The following is a 22,095-nucleotide window of genomic DNA, read 5'->3' on the forward strand; positions in this document are numbered from 1 at the left end:
CACATGACTGAGCCAGTTGTAAAAATACAGAAACTGCTTGTTGCCTTTAACCTAACTCTAGCGGGTTGTAGCAAACATCTAAAAATCACTCATTCAATAAATCTTGATGACATTCAATGATCCCTGCATGCATGCACTCACTCTCTTCCCAGCAATCTACTTGGACTGTTACCTTAGCAACAGGTTTCACAGCACTGCAACCAACAGTTGGCATCCCGCATCACTGCAATGAAGCTAATAAGAAAACCCAGGACAGAGCATTTACACACCATCAAGTGCATTAATTGTATGAATGTCAGTGCTAAACACAGGCCATCGGCTCAATCCTGTTATGCAATATGCTTGAATATGCATGTGCTGTCATGTAATTAAGCATTTTTAAAGGATACATACAGTATTTCTAGAAATATGCTCTGGTCAGTAAAAAAAAAAAAATGAACAGGTTAGAAATAGAGCTGGTTAGTGATGGGCGCTTTCGAAAAACTGCTTCATTGCGCAAGAACACATTTCTCAATACTAAGGTCATTTTTTCAAAACTCTTCAAGCAGTCTCCAACGTCCAGCTTGGCACAGCAGTAAATTTCGCATCCAAAATGCACTAAAACCACCGAAATACTTCATACAGGTCTCAAAACAAGTCATTCTTTCATAACACTAGCAAAGGTTGTCACCCAACAAACAAACTTTGTCAGTTTGTCAGTTTTACATACACTCTCTAAATCATAAACATCTTAAAAGACATTTTCTAAATGTCTATTCGACATCATAGCATCACTGTTGAATTAGCTGGTGAAGTGGATTTACCGGAAGTTATCATGTGCATTGTAAGGTTCTAAGCGGATATCATAACAAATGTCAATCAAGATTTTAAAACGGGCGGCTCATTCATAAATTCTTATGAACTTACCTGTAGCAGATTGCTGTCTTATTGAGTTTTGTTTGGAAAAGATCATGTAAACGTCCAAATTGGCCTGTAGGTACATTGGATTTTGGTGATTGTTGTCATGTTATTCGAAAGACGTCATTTAATGTATTTTGTACCAAAGCAATGGGAAATGACCAAGAATTAAGAAACGGGTCATACTAGTGACTGTATTAAAACCAAAATAAAACTGTAAGCTTCAAACATATAAAAATCTTATGTTAGGAGTAACATTAGTTCAGAGCTTGTGCCCAACTCGGACCACGTCATTTCAGTAAACGAGTCTTCCTATTTTATTACATTTGTAAAAGGTGTCATTATACATGCTTTTTGTTACATTTACTTTGACCAGCAGCAGGTGCCACCAGCATGTGGTGTTTCAAGAGCTTCGAAAAGGTTCAAATGATTCAGAAAAGCTTTGTTCTTTCGTAGCTAAAATGGACCACTGCTAAAAGTTAACCAACATGCGGATGCTTGATTTTAATATCTTCTGAAATACTGATATTACAATGACTTATCAAACAGTATCAAATTGTTTAGACTGAAACAACCCACAGAACTAAACAAATTCGCTGCTATACTCACTGATGTTTGTTTTTTTTTACTGTGGTTTTCCCCCTAAAATGACATCACTTCCTGGATGATGATGCCAGTATGGAGCTGTTGAGGTGTGCCATAAATTCAAACAATTTTGGTCTGAATTTGGATCTCATGTTTTTTTTTTTCCTGCCAATGTTACAAATCATTTTAGCCGCATAGACAGCTTTTTCATTATAATGACATTAGATCTCTGGAGTAAATAAAACAAAATCCTTAATATTGCTTAAATATTACAATATTTGAAACAAAGCAAAGTGTTTTCCCTGTGTCTGTTTTTGTATTTTTATTATATTTCCCCACGTTATATTAGTAGACATTAAGAAACACCTTGATTTGTCTCAATAAATTGGTCAGACTGCATGGAGACAAATGTTCTGCTTATACATGATTCTTCATAGAGTTGCAATTTCTTAAATGCTTTAATCTTTTTAAAATCAAAAGGTAACTTTGATCTGTTTGTCCAGTGAATTTGAATGGACAGATTACACACACCAAGCCAAAAAAAAAATTGCAATAGCTTTTAATGTGAGGAAATATTGTCTTCTGCTTCAAGACAAGGGGATCAATGATAAATAAAACCTTACGTCTCACAAAACACATCTTACAAAATTAATCACAAATTAAACATTTTCAGAATTTTACATTTAAACATTAAACACAAAATATTTACATAAATTCTTCCTTTTTTAAGCAAAAAACATGTACCTCAATGTACAAAGGATACCTTACTTTCAAAACACAGATGAATAAACAAACCTATACTCCTGAGAGAATGCTGGATTATATTTTAGAGCACACCATCATTTCTTTAAGGCTGAGCAACTTCAGTTTTCGTTTACGCATGAGACACGGCAACACTATATCGCCTGGATTGAGTGTTCCCTGTTTGGACAAAAGTGACGCTCACAGTTCTCAAAGGCCATAGGCACCGTTTTCCTTAAATGACGAACCAATGATTCCCTTTGTGCATGTGAAGAAATAATAATTCCTGCACTGCATCACTGTGTCTCCTCTGACATCATCACTGAGAGGTTATGTAAATCTACAGAGGAGCCTTCAATTATAAAACGCTTCTCTGCTGCCCCCTCATGGTGGAATCAAGTCAGTGCAGGTGAAAACTGCAACCCAAACCTGCGCAAACGGGACTTTAAGAGCATGTACTGCTTAAAAAATAAATTCTCATAGACCAATAAATAATTCCTTACAAAATCAGGCCAACAGAACAAAATCCTGTAAGACTGTAATGTGAATATTCATGCATGATGAAATACGTGGACACTCAGTGCAACAACAGGGTGTATTATTACTGATATTCATATGATATGGTGCTTTGATCCATAAGGGTGGATGTATAGGTGAGGTACGCTATCCTTCATGGATGTTTATGTCTTTTACCTGTCCAGCAGGTTGCTTCAAATATCCCTCAGGGGTCTACAGTTCATACAGTATTTACAGCTCACCCGTCCTGCTAAAGTCATGAAGTATTCAACGCAGAAGGATTAGAGAATCTCAAACTACCATGAAATGCCACGGTATGTTAAACAATGGCCCACAAAAACTGTCCTTAGGGCTTTATCTTTGGAATGCTAATGAAAAATTGATTGTCATTTTCGGGGCAAGGGTAACACGTGAATGGTGTTAAAGTGCTCAGTGGCATTTCAAAGACAGAACTCCTATGAGAAGCTAAACATGGGGGAAATGGAAAACCACCTCTCTCCCGAATCCCTTTAAATGTTAAAACTGAGATTAAATTTTAAATTGTCGTTCTTGTGCGAAATAAACCGAAATGATTTTTCAACCTAAAAAAGTTGGCCAACATGGGGAGCAGCAAACCCCATTTTTGCAATTTTAAATGTGTTGGTGGCACAATTCATTTGCAAATGAGTGCAGTAATTGAAATTTATATACAATGTACATTTTAACAACATATTCAAAGATGGGATTTGTCTGATAAACATGTGAAAGCAAGTGCAAATCTAAGACTTTAATGTGTAGCGCATATATACGCAGTCTGGATTAATTGTGTGTGTGTATATATATATATATATATATATATATAATAGATTCCCATTACCATTTTTGCATGAGGTTTTTTTGGAATTATAATTAATATTCAAAATGGTGATTCTCATTACTGTGATAGAGCAAACTTTATTACAGCACAAACTACTGTAATAAAACACTATTTAAAGCAGTACAAAAACATTTACAGTAGTATATAAATACTTTACAATTGAAATATCACTACTATTTATACATTATGGTAATGAGAATTTGGGGGCTAAATTGTTATTAAAATAATGCCACAAAAATAAAAAACAATCCTTAATTTTGCGGTGTAATGTGATCTGGACATGTTTTGTGAGATTTATTATATTGCAGAAAGATTGCCGAAACGTGAAGAGGGCACTTGGGGTGACTTCCTACATGATTTGATAGAGAGTCCATGAAAGGGAATGATGTGGACAGAAGGGATGATGGGTAAATCAGCAGAAGAAGATATCTCCGTCCATTGAAGGGTCTGTCAGGGGCAGCAGATGTGATGCTGAAGACAAAACACAGCAAGATTTGAGGAGAAGATTCAACGGCGATTAATGCATGACACACAACTCAGATAAGCCAGCATTTATACAGTATGTGCAAATTACTGATTCCAGTCAGAACGGATACAGCGGTTGTGGTTTGCAGGCTAATTGAATCAATTCTTTATCATTATTTCTATATTGAATTAGTGTGTGTTTACCTGCATCCTGAGGAGGCTGGCTCTTGCTCTTCTTCTTCTTTTTGTCCTTCTTCTCCTTGGTTGAAGCCAGCTGAAGCAGTCGTGTGGGGATCTGGTTTTGGCCTTCTAGGTTCTGAGTTTTGCTGCCCAGGGAGAAGAGGCTGCGGCCCTTCTGTTTGGAGTCCATCCTGGACAGAGAGTTCTTCCTGGGGCTGGACGATATGTCGCCCTCCCAGATCTCTCGCTCGAAGGAGCTGCTGCTCTGGAGCTTTAGGGAGTCCTCTGATGTGCTGGAGGGCGTGCGCTGAAGCCGAGCCTGTGGAAGAAATGAGAACAAAAAATCATGTTAAAGAGCAAAACAAATTCATGTTCTGTAAGTTTGGAACTTATCATTAATTATATTATATATTCAATATATTAATATATATATATATATATTAATTGTATTATATATTCAAAACTATTATTTGAAGAATGGATATACAGATTATTAAAATTCTGGCAGATATTGATAAGCCAATAATTACTATTATTCATGTTATGCCTGATTAAAATGAATTAAAATCCTATACTATTTTGACTAAATAAATGTAAAATAATATTATATACATTAGGGGTCAGTAAGAATTATTATTATTAGAATTTTTTTTTTTTTTTTTTGGAAAACAATTATTTTGATCAGTAAGGATCAGTAAGGAGGTAATAAACTGATCTAAAGTGACAGTAAAGACTTACATTAAAAAAAAAAGTCTTTCAAATTAATCTTTTTAGTTTCTATTTAATAAAAAGCCTGGAGTAATGATGCTGAAAATGTAGCTTTGTCATCACAGGAATAAATTACATTTTTAAATATATTAAAACAGAAAGCAGTTATTTTAAATAGTAATATATTTTTAAAAATATATTAAATATTTCTAATATTACTGTTTTTAATGTGTTTTGATCAAATAAATGCGTCTTTGCGAAGACTTTTCAAAGCATTATATTATATATATATATATATATATATTAGGGCTGTCAAATGATTAATCACGATTAATCACATCCAAAATAAAAGTTTTGTTTACATAATATATGTGTGTATACTGTGTATATTTATTATGTATATATAGATACACACACATGCATGTATATATTTAAGAAGAATATGTTATGTTTATATATTAAATATATTTTATATATAATATAAAATATAAGAATATAAATATATAAATGTATATACATGTAAATATTTTCTAAATATATAATTTATGTGTGTGTATTTATATATACATAATAAATATACCCTGTACACATACATATATTATGTAAACAAAACTTTTATTTTGGATGTGATTAATCGTGATTAATCATTTGACAGCCCTAATATATATATATATATATATATACATACACCTGAGGGGGGAAAAGTGTGTGTGTGTGCGTTTTGTGTGTGCGCGTGTTTATTAGTCAGGATCAAACTGCACATTATGAAAATTGGATATTCATTTTGAAATTTTCTAATGATTACATTTAACATCTATAAAAAAACTGTAATATTAGCTGATAACTGATATGATACCAATGTACTGTATTCTGCATCCTTAATTTGTATGTAGGTTTTTATCTCACAATAAAATGTGAACAAGACACTGTGCCAATAGTCAAACCTCTGTCAATGGTTCATTTTAAGTTTAAAATTAAGACATTTCTTAATTCTTCCCATTTTATTCAGTCATATACAGTCAAATTTTAAGAATTAAGCCTTTTAAACCATTTCCAAACCAGTTTTTTCAAACCTCAAAACTAAATAAAAATAATTTTCAATTAAATACTGCGTTAAGAAAGATGAAGGCCTTCGGATCTCTATTCTGAGTGAATTAATATTGTATATTACTGGAGCTTATAAGTAATAGACAGATGATACAGAGGTGCAAAACCTGCTTGAATGTGCAGTTCAAGTCTCACCTCCACCTCACGGAGGTGCTCAACTCTCTCCACCTCCCTCTGCAGCTGCTCCTTCTCCTTCTCCAGCCTCCTCTGAGCGTCCCTCAGTCTCTCTAGATCCCTCTGATAGTCCTCCTTCCTTCCCTGCAGCTCCTGCTTCACCTCCTCCAGCTCTTTGTTCCTCCTCCGCATCTCCTCCTCCCTCACGTGCAGCAGCACCTCACGGTCCGTCAGCTCCTGCTCCTTCACATCCCACTCCTTCTCCTTGCGCCGCTTCTCTTCGGCGTGGGCGGCCTGCTTGTGCTGTAGAGCGGCGGCCTCCTGTCGGTGCCGCTCCAAGCTGCGCTGTTTCTCCTGCTCCACCAGCGAGGGGGGACGAGAGGAGGATCGGGACGGGGTGCGTTCGCTCAGGGCCTGACGCTGGTCCTCGATAAAAGTGTCCTGCTGCAGCACTACGGCCTGTAAACAAAATCCATAAAGTAACCATTTAGAACAAGACATAGTCTATACAAAAATAGTGTGAGGGGCAAGAAACAAGAAAACAGTCTAAATTAAATTATTATATTCAAATATATTCCTAATCATATTATGTACGTAGAGTGTATATATGTGTGTGTGTGTGTGTATCGTATTTTCTTCTGGAGCATCAGTTGTCCTCAGATGGATCTCAAAATCATACAGTGATTGTTGGAAAGTGTTCAAAAGATGCTGGAAAGAACAGCGGGGAGTTTAACTGTTCATCCTGGATCCAGCTAACACCACAGTATTTAGAATCAAGTGCATGTAAACTTTTGAACGGGGCCATTTTTATAAATTCAACAATTATTTTCACTTGTGGACTATATGTAAACCTATTTTATGTGAAATCTCTTATTCAGGTCAGTACTAAACAAAAAATAAAAAATAAATAAAATAACACATTTTGTCTGATCCCTCTTATTTTGGTAAAATAATTAACATTTTGCAGATACTGCAAAGTGTATGTAAAATTTTGATCACAACTTGTTAGATAGATAGATAGATAGATAGATAGATAGATAGATAGATAGATAGATAGATAGATAGATAGATAGATAGATAGATAGATCTAAAATTCAGCTCTGCATCACAGAAATAACTTACAACATATTAATATAGAAAATGGTTATTTTAAATTAATAATAATATTTCACAATGTTACAGTTTTTACAGTATTTTTTACGTTTGTATCCTTTTTTTAACTGTATTTTTTTGTATTTTAAGATTTCAGTTCAGATGTATTTTTTTATATTTAGATTTTCAAAATGATTTCTTGTTTGAATCTAGCTGATATAATATCGGCTGTGAAATACACACCTGAAGTGAGGTCAGGAGGTCGTGAAGGTGAGTGACACCAGTCAGGATCTGCTGTCAGGAAACACAAGCCATCAAGAAAGACATTTGCCTCGATCTCAAAACAGCATGCAAAAAGACATCAAAATGTATATGATGATTATTAAAATATTTACAACTAATTATATCTGAGACTTATCCGATTTCAAAATGTCTTACAAGACAGTTGTTGTTGTTATCTCTACATGTTATCCAAGTACACTTTGATTCTTTGCCAGTTCCGCAAGCTAAAAACGTCATCCACAGCCCCAAGAAGCGCTGAAGGATAACACCCTGAACTCTAAAAGAAGCATGCTCTTCTGTCTTACCTCGCTGTTTCTCTTCTGCAGGAGCAGCAGGTTGGCGTTTCCTCCCTGCGGAGCAGACAAGCAGAGACTGCAGCTTTACTGAGCCCAGCTGAGAGTGTTTAATCAGCCCAGCACCAGGCAGAGCGAGCGCAGGCCTGAGCCCAGCACACCGCTGCTCATTATGCACATTAAACAGTCAGCACCAGGGAGAGCGAGCGCAGGCCTGAGCCCAGCACACCGCTGCTCATTATAACAGGACAAAAAAACATTTTATTCATGTTCCATCCTCCACTGAATCAATACACCATCGCTCCACTAATGACTCAGCATCCATTAGCCATTTACAAAACCTGCCAGGACTGGTGAGAACAAAGCGGCGAAGGATGGGGGTTTATTGAAGCAAGCTAGAAAATGTGTGTGTATTTTAGATTAGATGACTGTAGGGGTATTGTATGTGTGTGTGTTTGTGTATTGATGACTATATGGGGAGTGTGGTTCTGATTGGGGCGGTTTAGTGGGGTGAACTGTTTTTTAATGTTGTTTTAAAATATTTTTTCTCATGGATTTTTATTGTTGTTTTAAAATATGCTTAATCATGAATGAGGTGCTTGTTACAGACTAACCATGTTGTTTTAAAATATTTTAATTAATTTAGAGATTAATATTTTTGAGAAATAATTTAGATATTTATATTTTTGAAAGATATTATTAGTATTTGTTGTTTTAAAATATTTTAATAAATATACAGACTCACAGCAATCATACTAATAAACAGCCAAGCTATGCTAGTAAAGAAATGCGACCAGCCTTGTATGTATGTATGTGTATTGTGTGTGTGTGTGTAGATGTGTGTGTGTGTGGTGTGTGTGTGGGTGTGTTGTTTAATGTGTTATAAAATATTTTTAATAAATATATATATCATTATATATTCACATATATAATATATCAATTTCAAATGTATAGTTGTAAAGAAAAATGTGGACACACTGAAAACATATACACACACATACATAGATGATGTCTATATTATATCATATAATAGATACTATATAATATATATCTACATAATTATTTGGATTTGTTCATTATGTAGAAATATATACACACATACATATATTGATTTATTCATATAGTAGAAGTTATATATTCTAGTTTTCATTTTAAACAATTTTCATTGTTTATTATAATTCAAGCTTTATATTTATACATTCAGAATTATGAACATAAGTTCTGATACTGACTGGCTAATATAATGTTGGACCAAAGCTAATTTCTTATATTACACTTAGAAGGAAGCACAGGCTTCTTACCTTCTTCAGTACACTGTCAGATTCTGTCCTCCGAAGATCTTCAGCTTCCTCTTTGTCGCCATCTACAGACACACAAACACAATGACTGTGAGCAGGATCGAATCAGTAACTGTGCTTTATACACAGATTCATTAAGTTTTCTGAATGAACTTGTATTATATAAAATTGGTTTGCAACCATCAGCTGCACTGCCTGATCTGAAGCATGAAAGTTATCATAATGAGTAGATTAAATAATGTCTCACGTTTGCAGATGTTTATCTGGTGGCTGTCAAACCCTCCGAAGGTCTCAGCTCTGCGTGGCAGACACACGGGTCCCATGTTCCCCGGGGCCAGCTGCTGTCCCACCGCTCCTCCCAGACTGCTGTTCACCAGCGCCTGCAACATCTCCACTGCCACACACACACACACACACACACACGTCACTAACCGCATTACATTAAATGAGTTACTAGTCCTGGAAGAACATTGCAACTGGAAATGAGATGTTGCCACAGCTGCCACCAGACACAAATAACTCATAAATAACACATCAGCTTTCAGACAACAGGTGGGGAGCAGCTGAAGATGCTGGTGGCATTTCTTACCCTCTCTGAGAGCGTCCATCATGATGGGTTCCCCCTTGGGGACGTCCTCGTTGGTGGCCCTGAAGAGCATTTTGACCGCCGAAGTAGTGTCGTCGGACGAACCACACATTTCACGGAAAAGCTTCATCTTCTCCAGCAGGAGTGAAACGATCTGTTCATCCTTCCTCTGGAGCATGTCTAAGACACACAGGAGCTCTTGTTATTTTATATATATATGTTTATATATATATTTATATAGATATATATATATAGATATATATATATATATATATATATATAATATTATATCTTGTTGACTGCATGCCACAAACAGTAGAAAGTGATTCATAAGCAAACGACTCTTCTGAATCAGTTCATTTTAATCAAATAGTCAAAAAGGCTTTCAAATCAGACTCAAACTCTTGAGTTACTATTTAATGTGGCTCAAATGCTTGCATTTTCATAAAATTGTTATTGTTAAGTAGTGTGTGTGTGCGTGTATATATATATATATATATTATATATATTATATATATAGATATATATATTATATATATATACATACACACACTAAAAACAATTGTGATTATTTATTCTCTATATAAGAAATATACATTACTTTGGATAATTAAAATAATTTTGGGGAAAAAATATGAAAAATGGTCAAAGAGCTAAAGTAACAGAGAGAAAGCTGCTCACCTCTCATTTCTTTTGTTTTTGTTTCAAGTAGCTTCCTGTCTTCCTCTGTTTCACTCGGGATCCCCTCATCATCATCTTTTTCTCTGAGAACACACGAGGAAAAAAAAAATTATATATACTGGTAATTTCTGAACAATACCATCCAACTACCCTTGCAAATTTTTTTTTTAATAATGAAATATTCAAAATTAGTAATTTTTTAAACATCTTTTTTAATCTTTACTTTTTTCTAAGATATCTCATTTTAAAGCCATCACCAAGCCAATTTTTTTTATTTTTTTATATCAGTATTATTTGTTTCGTCTTTCTGTAAAATATCTAAATATCTATAAATCACAATGATCAAGATGAATAAGAATATATTAAGACAACACACAGAATATATGTTTCACAGAATATATCTTAATTCAATGAGGTTCATGCTTTAAATGAGAAAAAAAAAAGTTCACTAATGAATTGTTAGATTTATGCTTGGCACAAGAAAAAAAAAAATTGCATTAAAGCAAAAAAAAAAAAACTGATTATTTCATGCAATTTTGCTCCTCAAATAAATGCACCTTGTTTTTAAGCTTTAGATAGTGCATGTCCATGATGTAGAGGGAAGGATGTGAATATCTGGTACTCACATTGAGTGCATGGCGTTCTGAATCAGCTGCATCCAGGTGTTACGTTCCTCTCGGGAACTGGCGTGAACCTCCACCATTTCGGGGTTTGCGATGCCAGCGGTGATGAGGAAGAGGCCGCGCTCCTCGTGGGCCACCTCTCGCACGATCAGCTTCTGCAGGGAGATAACAGTGGCTCGCTGGTCCTGTTGATGAGAAGAGGAAGCATGATGCACAGAATGAGGAGGGCGGAGTGAAGCCGAAAGAATATGCAGAGAGAGGAAGAGAGGAAGAGAGATCAGAGAGCCAGTAAATGGGAAACAGAGGAGGAGATCAAAAAATCAGCTGATTGAACTGAACATAAACACTGCAGTGTAAAATGTGTTTTCAGTTTGCTAACCTGAAAAAAAAATCTCTAAACCCAAGTATTAAACTTAATGTAGCATTTGTGTTATGAAAATCTAATTTAATCTAATCGTGTGCCTTGATAAGGAGACCAGCTTTTCCTGTTATATTCCCATGATCAATTTTCCATTACACTATTTCTTCAGAAATGAAGTCAGATTAAACATGTATTCACTGCCAAAGCATAGGTCCATTTAGGAAGTTAATAATCAAATAATAACCAACAGTTGATGATAATTTTGTTCTGACTGTATCATAGAACAGAGTGAGAAATTTCTGGGGGTTTTTAAAATCAAAACATCATGAGCAAAGAATGCCATGAAGAATTATAATGGAAGGGCATTATTAAAAAAAATCTTAACACTTTATGATAAGGCATAATTTGATAACATTAGTTAACTAAGAATGAACAGTACTTCTACAACATTTATTAATCTTAGGTCAGGTACATTTCAACATAATTTCAACATATACTAATACATTTTTAAAATCAAAAGTTACAGTTCAGTATGACACATCAAATAAACTTAACTTTAAACTGATATCTTTTTAAAAGAGAGAGCACTGAAATCCAATCACTCACCAGAGACGCAAAAACATATTTCTGGTCTTTTTCTTGGAGGAACGCAATGACATCCGAAAGAAGAAGTGCGTGGACATCTAAGGATAAAAATAAAAACAAATCAAAACAGTTGTTTTGAGTTGAGGCTGCTGTTACAGTAAACATTAAATTGCAAAATATTAGATTTTTATATTTACAAGAACAACCAATTATATAATGCCATTTCTGTGGAAATATGCAATATTTTGTATGTACCTTTGATAAGAAATTTGGATGTAAAAATAAAATAAAATAAAATAAATAAATAAAATATAAAAAATAAATAAATAATTAAATTAAATTAAATTAAAAATAAAATAAAATACATTTCCATTGGTGATTTTGTCCCCTGTGATGATTAAAATGATATATCATTATTAACTTTCCATTGCTTTAATTACCGACTAGCTAAATGGTTTAATTACCCTTTCCTTCAAAAATGAAAAATGTCATTACAATCACAATCATTACCAAGCCCATGATCAGATTTCAGCACATGGGATCTTTTAAGACGTTTAATTTTTTCAAAATGGAAGAATCACTCATTTATAAAAGTTGTGAGAGGTGGACACTTTTCTCTTCTATCCACTGCTGAAGAAATGAGATCTATCAAGATTTATGGTAAGAAGAGTAGTGAGTTTTACCCTTCAGTCGTCCGGCAGCATTTTTCAGCTGGAGAGGACCATCATGGAGAAGCTTGCGACTGCGCTGCAGATCCTCTCGCGCGAACATCTGGCCACTCTTCATGCGCGTGATGGACTTGCTGTCTGTACGGCCATGAATTTCTTTCAACCTTTTCTTCTTCTCATGCTCATTCACTTTACTGTCCACTGAAGCGATGATATCTTTCACCAGCTGTAGCGCCTGCGTCAAGTCCTCAAAATCCTTCTCGTTCTCTGCACAAGCACACACACACACGTTCATACGAAATTGAGTTGTAATAAATTCCTATAAACAATAAACCAGTCCATTTTGTTTCATTATAGTATTAGAGTGGCAGAATCAAATCCTCTTGAGAGCTATAAGCTCCTTCTCAAATTGCCTCTGAAAAGGATATTTGTTATACTTGACACTCTAATTCACTTTAAAATCTCTTTGTTGGGAACGTGACCAAAAAGCCTTTCAGACTGGCTGTGCAGCAGTTGGGAGTGATTTGTGGTAAATGTGGAATGTTTACACGCTGCGTCTCGTGTGTGCAGCAGAGGGCCCATCCGTAAGACAAGTGTGTTTACTGAGAGTGAAATATTGGAGCACTATTTAAACACTGACGGGCGAGTCGCTTTGGAGAACTGAGGCTTCCGATATCTCTGGCTCAGGTCCAATTTTACAGTGTCTGTATGTCTCATGTTTGTCTTGTTTTGTTATATCATCATCTCTGTGTATTTGTAAATGACACTGAGAAAAAACTAAATCGGAGGAGTTCAGGTCCTTCGAAAGTGGCCAGTGATGACTCAATCTATCAAATACAGTACCAGCAAATATATATATATTTTTTTTTAATATTTATTATAAAATGTAATTTATTCCTGTGAAGCAAAGCTGAATTTTTAGCATCATTCCTCCAGTCTTCAGTGTCACACGATCCTTCAGAAATCATTCAAAAATGCTGATTTAGTCCTTGAGAAACATTTCCAATTTGTATCAATGTTGAAAACTGTTTCTTTGTTTAAAAGAAAGCTCAAAAGTATAGCATTTATCTGAATCTGAAATCTTTTGTAAGATTATAAATGTCTTCACTGTCGATTTTTTTGATTTTATTGTATATTTGATGGATGATTACCAGTTTTCTTAAAAAAAAAAAAAAAAAAACTTGCCTACCCCAAGTTTTTGAATGGTAGTGTAAACTTTTTTTTTTTGGTCTATTTATTGAACAACTATTGGGAATGAGGGGTGGAATGGGACTGGATCACATGGGTCATAAAGTGAATAAGAGCTCCCACAAAATATGCATTTTCTGCTATAATAACCATTTAGCACAAACACTACTACTAAGAATTGACTGATTGATTTCTTAAAAAAAAAAAAGATTTAAGACTAAATCGCTTTGTGGTCACCTTCATACCAGACCAGAAGATGCTAGAACCCCTGACAGCTCATGACTGAAACCAATCAGAGGAAATCTCACCTTTGGTGTGCAGCAGGATTCGCTGTAAAAGCACCGGGTACTTCGTTATCCTCTGAGTCACCAGTAATATGCACTCTGGGATGCCCAAACGCCGGACAACGCTGCTGCTCATTTTTTTCTGGAAACAAGAGCACATTGAGGACTGTTAGGTATCTCTGTGCATTTAATGGGAAGAATGACCAACATAATAAAGTGCAGCATTTACCCTGATGAATGCCTGGAAGCGTCTGTCTCTGGCAAGCAGCTCCTTGTAGAAGTTCACTGCTTCACTGTGTCGACTGCAAAATCTGCCATAGATTTTCTTCATGCTTTCTGCATTGGAGTCTGAGAACTGCAGCATATCATGTGGCATAAATCAATGCAGGCGCTAGGATATGAACAATGAATCTGCTGTCTAATTCAAGTTGACATCTGCACGTCATACTAAACAAGATGCAGGTTACAATACAATGCAATATTACTACTCACAAATGTAGTATAGCAGCGATTCCCAAAGTTTTTTGTCAGCCAAACCCCTTTGATATAAAATATTTACCCTCAGATTTTAAGTTAACATCTGAATAATTTAATGACACATTTGCATATTCACAGTTCAATTAGATGTTGATCAATGGTCACATGACATGCAGGTAAGCAAATGAAATATTTAATCTGTTAAAAAATAAATATATAATTTAAACAATACATACTTTTATTACATATTAATAATTTATTATAATACTTATACTTCTTTCTTTACATTTTAAGGATGTAATTAATTTTTGGCGTTCAGGAACTGAGAAACGCTGTAAAATAATAAATAAATATTTTTTTTGTTTTCATACTGTACATTAAAATTTCCATAACAATGTTTGTAATTTCGACTCAATTTTCAGAGCTTCAACTCTATTAGTAAGCAAACCGAAGTGCAATGAACATCACTGCACTGCACTGCAGGATATAAATATTGCACAATTTTTACCATTAATGTAGTAAGTTAAATATTACAAAAATGTACATTTAAGTAAACTTAAATATAACATTTTAGACATTTACATTTTTACTATAAATAGATATACATCTGTTTGCTATATATAGCATATATAGTAATATAGTATAGCATAACAGTGTCATACAGAAGAGTACAGTATATCATAAATTATCACAGCAAAATAGTATGATATAATATATTCTAGTGAGGTGCATGCTTCAAAACCAGTTTTACATTTAAATGGCAACCCAACACAGTACCAAAATTGTACACAAATAACCAAGAAAGTCCTCAAATTCAAACACAGAAATGCATTTATATATAGCATATATATATATTATATATATATATATATATATATATATATATGATATACTATATATATAGATATATATATATATATATATATATATATATAATACTCAAGCATCCTCACCTGGTTGACCAGCACATCTCCAATCCTGTTGATTATGAATCCGTCCGTTCCTTCCAGCTTGGCTTCCTTCTTCTTCTCCAGCAAAGCACTGAAGAAGAACGAATGGAGTTCCAGGAGCTCGTCCAGCATGGGGAACATCTTCTCCACCATCTGGACCTCCAGCTGGAGATCTGTCAGCAGGCCCTTACAGTACACATCAGACATAATCCGTAACGTCCGCACGTGATGCATCTCCGTCTGGATCAGCTCTGGATTGATAAGGGCAGTATTATTTTTATATAGAGATATGTGGGTGTGGAGGAGGTTTGCATGCTTATTGCTTTTGGAGCAGTGAATGGAGATGTAGACTTTTTGAAAAGAAGAGATTCCCATGTGTAAGTTGCCAACTACTTCTGAACATTTCTCTTTTCTTCTGTAAACATCTACTTTAAATGAACTTAAGTTAGTTATTTGTTACTTTTTACCTATTGTTGATCAGAGGAACTAAGAGTAGATATATATATATCTATATTATAGTATATAGATTATAAATATAATATATATATATATATATATATATATATGTGGTTTTAGTTAACTATAATAACTCTCTTTAGCATTTTGCATTAATGTAGTCAGAGTTAGTGAATAAAAACTCACAGAATAGCAAATGCTTATAAACAAAGAAATGGAAATGCATTCAATTCTACCATAGATGACGTCTTGTCTCTTGATGACGTCCTTCTTGAGTTGCTTCAGATACTTCTTATCTACAGTAAGGCTCCAGGAGTCGGCCTCCAGTTCCTTAACATCTGCTTCAAACTCTCCCATCAGCCGGCTGTCAACCATCTCAGTTCCTATCAGGGATGCAACAATAAAGTTAGCCCACAGTTCAATCTTGGTTTTCGGTTCGGTTCGGTTCTGATGGCGTGGCACATCATAGTGTTTTCTTTTTGTTGTTATTCTATGCTTAGGCGACAGGAGCAGTAAGAGGTTAAAAAAAAAAAAATCTTATTCCTGTAAAAAATTTAATCTTTCTTTCATTTATTTAATACAATTCCACTTGCACACAATCCTAGTGTAATGTATAATATACATAAAATAAATAGATGGTAGTAGGAATGCACTGATCTTAATTTTTCATGGCCAACAATTTTTTATTTTTTTATTGATTCAATTATTATTTTTTAAGCCAGAGACAAGAAAGACTGAAAATAGGAGCACATTAACAAGATGTTTATTTGCTCTGTTACAGGCCATCTGTAAAAATTATAAAATAAAACCAATTAAAACTAGAGACGACCATGGCATTTTTATCACAATCCAAACAATCATTTGGTCATTTCGAGTTGAGTTTAGAATTGTGGCACCCCTAGTTTCAATATGGACACAGAAATATTTATTCATACATTACTAGAACCTGTGTGAATAATAATAATAAAAGAAACATTTACACAACTTAAAAAAGCCATTTTCATTAATAGTGAAAGTGAGGAATGACAAGAAATAACGGAGTGGAAAAGAAAAGGACAAAACACAGGCCAGATTCAAAACAAGCACCACACACACGCACAAACCATGAAGCCACAGCTCTGACTTAATTATTTATTCACTCTCCCCTAAAAGATCTCAGCTTGAAAGCTCTCTGAAGCTTCTGAGAAGGCAAGAAATTGCATCTGGTATTATACTGGGCAAAAGAAATATGGCTGCTTACCTTCATCTAGAGACTCATTGGACGCTGTAACCTTGATGGGTTTGTGGAGAGAGTCTGTGGATTGAGACAGATACCGCATGCCTCTCAGAGGCATATCGTCAAACCTACAGGAAGAGGATGAGGTGGTGTGGTTATGACAGAAGGCCAATAAGGTCAAGTGCCCTAAAGACAGATTCACTGAAGAAAATTCTGTTCATTCGTATGTTGGGAATGGCATACTTCCACAATTCTTCTGCTAAGAATGCAGCACTCATGTTGTCTATATGCACTGAACACCCATATAACCTATTATATTTGTGCAAATGTGTACAATACTGTGCTAGATCCCACAAAGGAATAAGCTTGATTTGATCTTTTTTTTAAGAATATAATGTCTACAAATATCTACTTAGTGGCTTATTTGATCGAACTCCCAAAAGTTATGAAGTTTCAGCCCGAAATTAGATCCAAAAACGCAAAAACCTGTAAACATGCAACATGAGGTAATGCTCACACTTCAGTTTGGGGACCAATTCTCACTATTAAATAACTATTAACTATGAATTTTGCCTCAGTAAACTCCTAGTTACTGCTTATTAATAGTTAGTAAGGTAGGTAGTTGTAAAGTTTAGGTATTGGGTAGGAATAAGAGATGTAGAATATGGTCGTGCAGAACATGTGCTTTATAAGTACTAATAAACAGCCAATATGCATGCTGATAAACAAACTAGTTAATTGTCAGAATTGGTCCCCACACTGAGATAATGTAGCATGTTAATGATAATTTATTACACTGTAAAGTTTCACATGCATCTTTTCTAAATAGTTGGCAGGAAACAGCATATTCTGTGCAGTTTTAATTTAGCATCATTATATACTATTATAGTATTTATTTAGATTTTGAATTAGCATTTATTTTTATATTTTCATTTTTATTAAGTATTTAGATTTAGCTTTAACTTATTTTTATTTCAGTTTAGTTTGAGTAATTTTAGTTTAGTTTTAGTTAAGTTTGAGTAATTTTACTTAATACTTTAATTAGTTGCCAAGACATCATTTCTTAAAAACATAAATACATATTTCATTTTACTTTTTTCAGCTATATTTAACTAGATTTATTTCAAATAGAACGATTTTTAATAGTTGTAGTTTGAGATAACGATTACGAACATATCCAGTAACTTCGATCTCAGTTAAAATCTGAGAATACTTGTTGGTATGTGTGTTTAGGCACTAACATTGCAATATTGTTGATGGACATGCTTTTCGAGAGGTTGCTGCTGTGAAAGGGCATAATACTGGTGGCTCGTCTGGACGGGACAATCACAGAATGTTCCTCTGGAGAGAAGATAGCAGACCAGGGCCGATCCCGCATTGTGGACGCTACACAAAAAAATAAAAAATAAATAAATAACAATTCACATGCAAAATTAAGATCAGCTGCCATGAAAAAATAAGACTATACAAAGAGAGACAAAACCAACAAACCCACATTTTGTTCGTAGAGTGACGGCAGGCATATTGGTGGACTCTGGTACAGTAAACTGTTGTTTATGAAACAGAAATAAGGAAGAGAGTTTAAACAGAAGACAAGGCAAACACTTTTCTTGATGTCTAACTGAAAGAATATGGTACATTTTAGAATAAAAAAATTTATTCATACCTTCATTCTGCTTTTGGGACAAACTGGGATGTTTTCTCTACAACTCTTGTGAACTCTCACATTGCAATCTGCATGAAAACACGTCAATAGAAAACATTAGGAAAGTACTCGCTTCTTTGATAAAGATGCTACAGTATATTACAGATGCTGTAAGTGTTATATTTCCGTTTGCTACCCAAGCATAAACACAGCTTTTTCACTTTGCAGAGATTTCACGTCTACAACCAAACACAAGGTATTGATGTAGTTGCAAGTCCTTATGTTTGCTAGTTTGCTATTCTGGCTCATGGTCAAAGTGGTGAAGACAGTTGGGCTTATGCTTAGGAATTCCGTCCAGTCAGGAAACTCCACCAAGCACACAAATTAAATCCCACGAACATGCCAGCAAGCTCTAGAAACACACTTCTCTCTCAAAGAGCAAGAATCTAACCACAATGATCAAGTCTTCAGATACTCCCTAGAGAAAATACAGTATTTATAAACAGAACAACACTTTCAAACCCCATTATATGTGATTGGAATTAACTAAACAGTATATTTTCCTTGTTTATTATTTATCCTTAGCATTTAAAAAAAATATATTAAAATAATTGCCTTTACTGTTTATTATATATTTTTTTATTATTTATTGTGTTATTATTTTTATATAGATATACAGTATTGGTTGGTTATATAAGGCTATGGACAGATGCCAAAATAAATTTACAGGACATTTATACGCATAAATATGTATATGCAATTAAAATATAAAACAAACAAAGAGGAGGGAAAGGACTAAAACAATACAACAAAGACTTCTTCCTGAATTAATAACATTTTCTCTTCAGCAGCTCCATGAGGAAGTGAACGATGTTACCAGAACTGCTTCCTATTTCTAAGCAATGAGTCTTTTGAAATGCATGACACATCAGTTCAGACATCTTTTAAACCCCCTTAGCTTTGACACAGTCTGTATTGTAAAAAGCACTGTACAAATAAAGGTAATAATAAACGATTATACTACAGTTCCTGTGAATACTCAATGTCTTTTCATGTGAAATCTAGTTTAAGGGAGTAAATAACTCAAATGGGGTTGATAGCAGGGATACAATGACGAACGGCTTCTTACTTGTGCAGCTGACAGTATCTTTAGTGTTGAGGGTTTTGTTGCATTGCTGGCACAAAGCTGGATGCAGCAAGTTTGACGTGCTGAACACGTGTCCATTTACTGATTTCTTCTCTCTCTCTTTGGCCTCTCGCACTTTCTCCCGATTCTTTTCCTTTTCTTTTTCCTGTGCCAGAAAAGGAATAAGAAATATTACAACAGGCGACAGCTGTTAAGACTTAGTGCTCAAATATGCCAAGCACCGTAATGCCTATCACAGCTACTTTAGTTTAAACCCATTAACCTGAATTGCTCATCGTTTTCTTTAATAGCATTTCTGCAAAGTAATTTACTGCACAAACCTGTCGTCACATTCCAAAACAAGGTGCTTGTTTGCATTACTAAAATTTACAGGACAAAATTTAAAAGGATGTGCACCCCAGATCAGAGCTGATAAGTATGCTAAACATCTTAAGGACCTTAGTTGGCAGCCCTATTATAGTTTGTGTAACATAGTAAAAAATGAAAAAAGGTGCAATGTCATTTCGAACAGACAGTTGTGCACAAACATCCTCTCAATTGTTGTCAAGTTCTCCTGCAACAAAGTTCAGCTTCCTACTTATTAAAACAGGCCTCCAGGTTAAGTAACTGTATAGAAACGAAAGTAACACATACCATCCTGGTTTATTCTAAACTTGAAATATTCATTTTAATTACACACAGCTGAAGCAGCATAAACGAAAATTAAAAACTACCGTCAGTAATGTGTCAGTTGTGGATGAAATGCACTAAAAAGACTATCACTATGACAAATAAACAGTGAGCAAGTCACTGTTAGGCACCTAAGGAGTTAACCATTTCAGAAAATGTGAACATCTAGAAGTGTGAAAAAAAAAAAAAAAAAAAAAAAGACAAACCACAACAAAAAGTCAACAGGGCAAATCATCGCTCTCATCAAAAGCAGTGATTGAGATTCGGCCTACCTCTTCTCCCTTCAAGGTCCTTATCCTCTGATAGCGGCCCTGCACCTCGCAAAACTTTCTATATAACATTACTGTAAGAGGCAGAGCCTTTGCAAGACTCTCGACCGAGACAAGAAGTTCAGCATCACCTCAGATTCAGGAGGAAGTGACTCAACTCGAGCTGGGAGGTGCTGTGACTCTTACTTCCTTTTTTATTACACTGTCGTTGCTGGTCTAAGAACGGCAAAGTGCTGATGAAATCTGTACGTTTTGGTGTAAAAACACCCTTATGAAAACATTTCTAGCCAATAAACGAAAGCCTTTCAGGATCTAAATTGAATGTGTAAAGTGATGAATTGATTTGAATGCTTCATTTTACATAGCACGAAATGTGAAAACATGAAACTAGGCCAATAATATCTTGACTTTTGGGAAGTTTAGAGTGTTAATAGGAGGTCAATTCCAAAATTAAATATGTAATGTAGCCTAAAAAATAAAAAATGTAATGTGCCCCACTTCACATTATGCCTCTGCAGTTTGTAAATAAGGTACTGGCCCTTTAAAAGGCTAGAATGCTGAGCTAACAGTAAAGAATGAAACATCAACGTGCCTTCTCTTCCTGTCTTATTTCCTCTAATGCTAAGAAAGAACCTGACACCATTTACTTCTTCATTTACTTTAGTTCTATGGTAAATTCCTGACTTATGTTGACTGACTGGGAGATAATTTGCATCCAGTCATCAGTATGAATGAAACAGATGATCTAATCTACATTTTTGGTAAAGAGGAAATACACTTAAAAAACTTGACTACAAAAGTTGACTTACTCTGGCTTTCTTGTACATTTTGTTCTTCAAGTAGCTGAACGTCCGGCTCACTTTGGTGGTACTTTTTTCAAAATCTCCTCTTAAAGGACCAGGTTCCTCCTCTGTGATGCTAAAAAACAAAATCAAGATATAAATGCATGCATTACTCTGTTTCCAGTAATGCCTAAATGAAATGAGCCAAAATAGTCATGGGTGTCCAACCTGTATCCCATTGAACTGGTGGTACCGGTGAATGACGTCATGCCTACAAGTACAACGATGGAGTCAAATTAGCATCGCCAACAAAACAGCCTCCGTCGCCCCGTGATAGAGCCTGATTTACGTACACATGCAAAGCCATCTTTTTG

The 22,095-nt window shown here is 34.8% G+C and overlaps 1 protein-coding gene across 5 annotated transcripts in view; it reads right to left on the minus strand.

Moving 5' to 3' along the window:
- Nucleotides 1-2,024: 2,024 nt before the first annotated feature.
- The window catches only part of LOC109083038 (A-kinase anchor protein 13-like), a 69,015-nt gene continuing 48,944 nt past the window's right edge, over nucleotides 2,025-22,095 (minus strand). For 4 of the 5 annotated variants that reach the window (XM_042759530.1, XM_042759532.1, XM_042759534.1 and 1 more), the window contains 23 exons: nucleotides 21,950-21,992; nucleotides 21,749-21,857; nucleotides 19,984-20,146; nucleotides 18,876-18,943; nucleotides 18,705-18,756; nucleotides 18,451-18,595; nucleotides 17,234-17,337; nucleotides 16,230-16,376; nucleotides 15,541-15,788; nucleotides 14,340-14,465; nucleotides 14,135-14,252; nucleotides 12,654-12,905; nucleotides 11,992-12,068; nucleotides 11,028-11,209; nucleotides 10,402-10,484; nucleotides 9,724-9,900; nucleotides 9,382-9,528; nucleotides 9,138-9,199; nucleotides 7,849-7,893; nucleotides 7,505-7,555; nucleotides 6,191-6,628; nucleotides 4,265-4,559; nucleotides 2,025-4,066 (listed from right to left, as the gene is read on the minus strand). In XM_042759530.1, coding sequence (XP_042615464.1) covers nucleotides 4,008-4,066; nucleotides 4,265-4,559; nucleotides 6,191-6,628; nucleotides 7,505-7,555; nucleotides 7,849-7,893; nucleotides 9,138-9,199; nucleotides 9,382-9,528; nucleotides 9,724-9,900; nucleotides 10,402-10,484; nucleotides 11,028-11,209; nucleotides 11,992-12,068; nucleotides 12,654-12,905; nucleotides 14,135-14,252; nucleotides 14,340-14,465; nucleotides 15,541-15,788; nucleotides 16,230-16,376; nucleotides 17,234-17,337; nucleotides 18,451-18,595; nucleotides 18,705-18,756; nucleotides 18,876-18,943; nucleotides 19,984-20,146; nucleotides 21,749-21,857; nucleotides 21,950-21,992 — 3,191 coding nt within the window. In that variant the 3' untranslated portion in view covers nucleotides 2,025-4,007. The remainder of the gene's footprint in view (nucleotides 4,067-4,264; nucleotides 4,560-6,190; nucleotides 6,629-7,504; nucleotides 7,556-7,848; nucleotides 7,894-9,137; nucleotides 9,200-9,381; nucleotides 9,529-9,723; nucleotides 9,901-10,401; nucleotides 10,485-11,027; nucleotides 11,210-11,991; nucleotides 12,069-12,653; nucleotides 12,906-14,134; nucleotides 14,253-14,339; nucleotides 14,466-15,540; nucleotides 15,789-16,229; nucleotides 16,377-17,233; nucleotides 17,338-18,450; nucleotides 18,596-18,704; nucleotides 18,757-18,875; nucleotides 18,944-19,983; nucleotides 20,147-21,748; nucleotides 21,858-21,949; nucleotides 21,993-22,095) is intronic. The other variant, XM_042759531.1, reaches the window with a different exon arrangement.

Source organism: Cyprinus carpio, chromosome A7 (genome assembly GCF_018340385.1).
Source record: "Cyprinus carpio isolate SPL01 chromosome A7, ASM1834038v1, whole genome shotgun sequence".
NCBI classification, from domain to species: domain Eukaryota; kingdom Metazoa; phylum Chordata; class Actinopteri; order Cypriniformes; family Cyprinidae; genus Cyprinus; species Cyprinus carpio.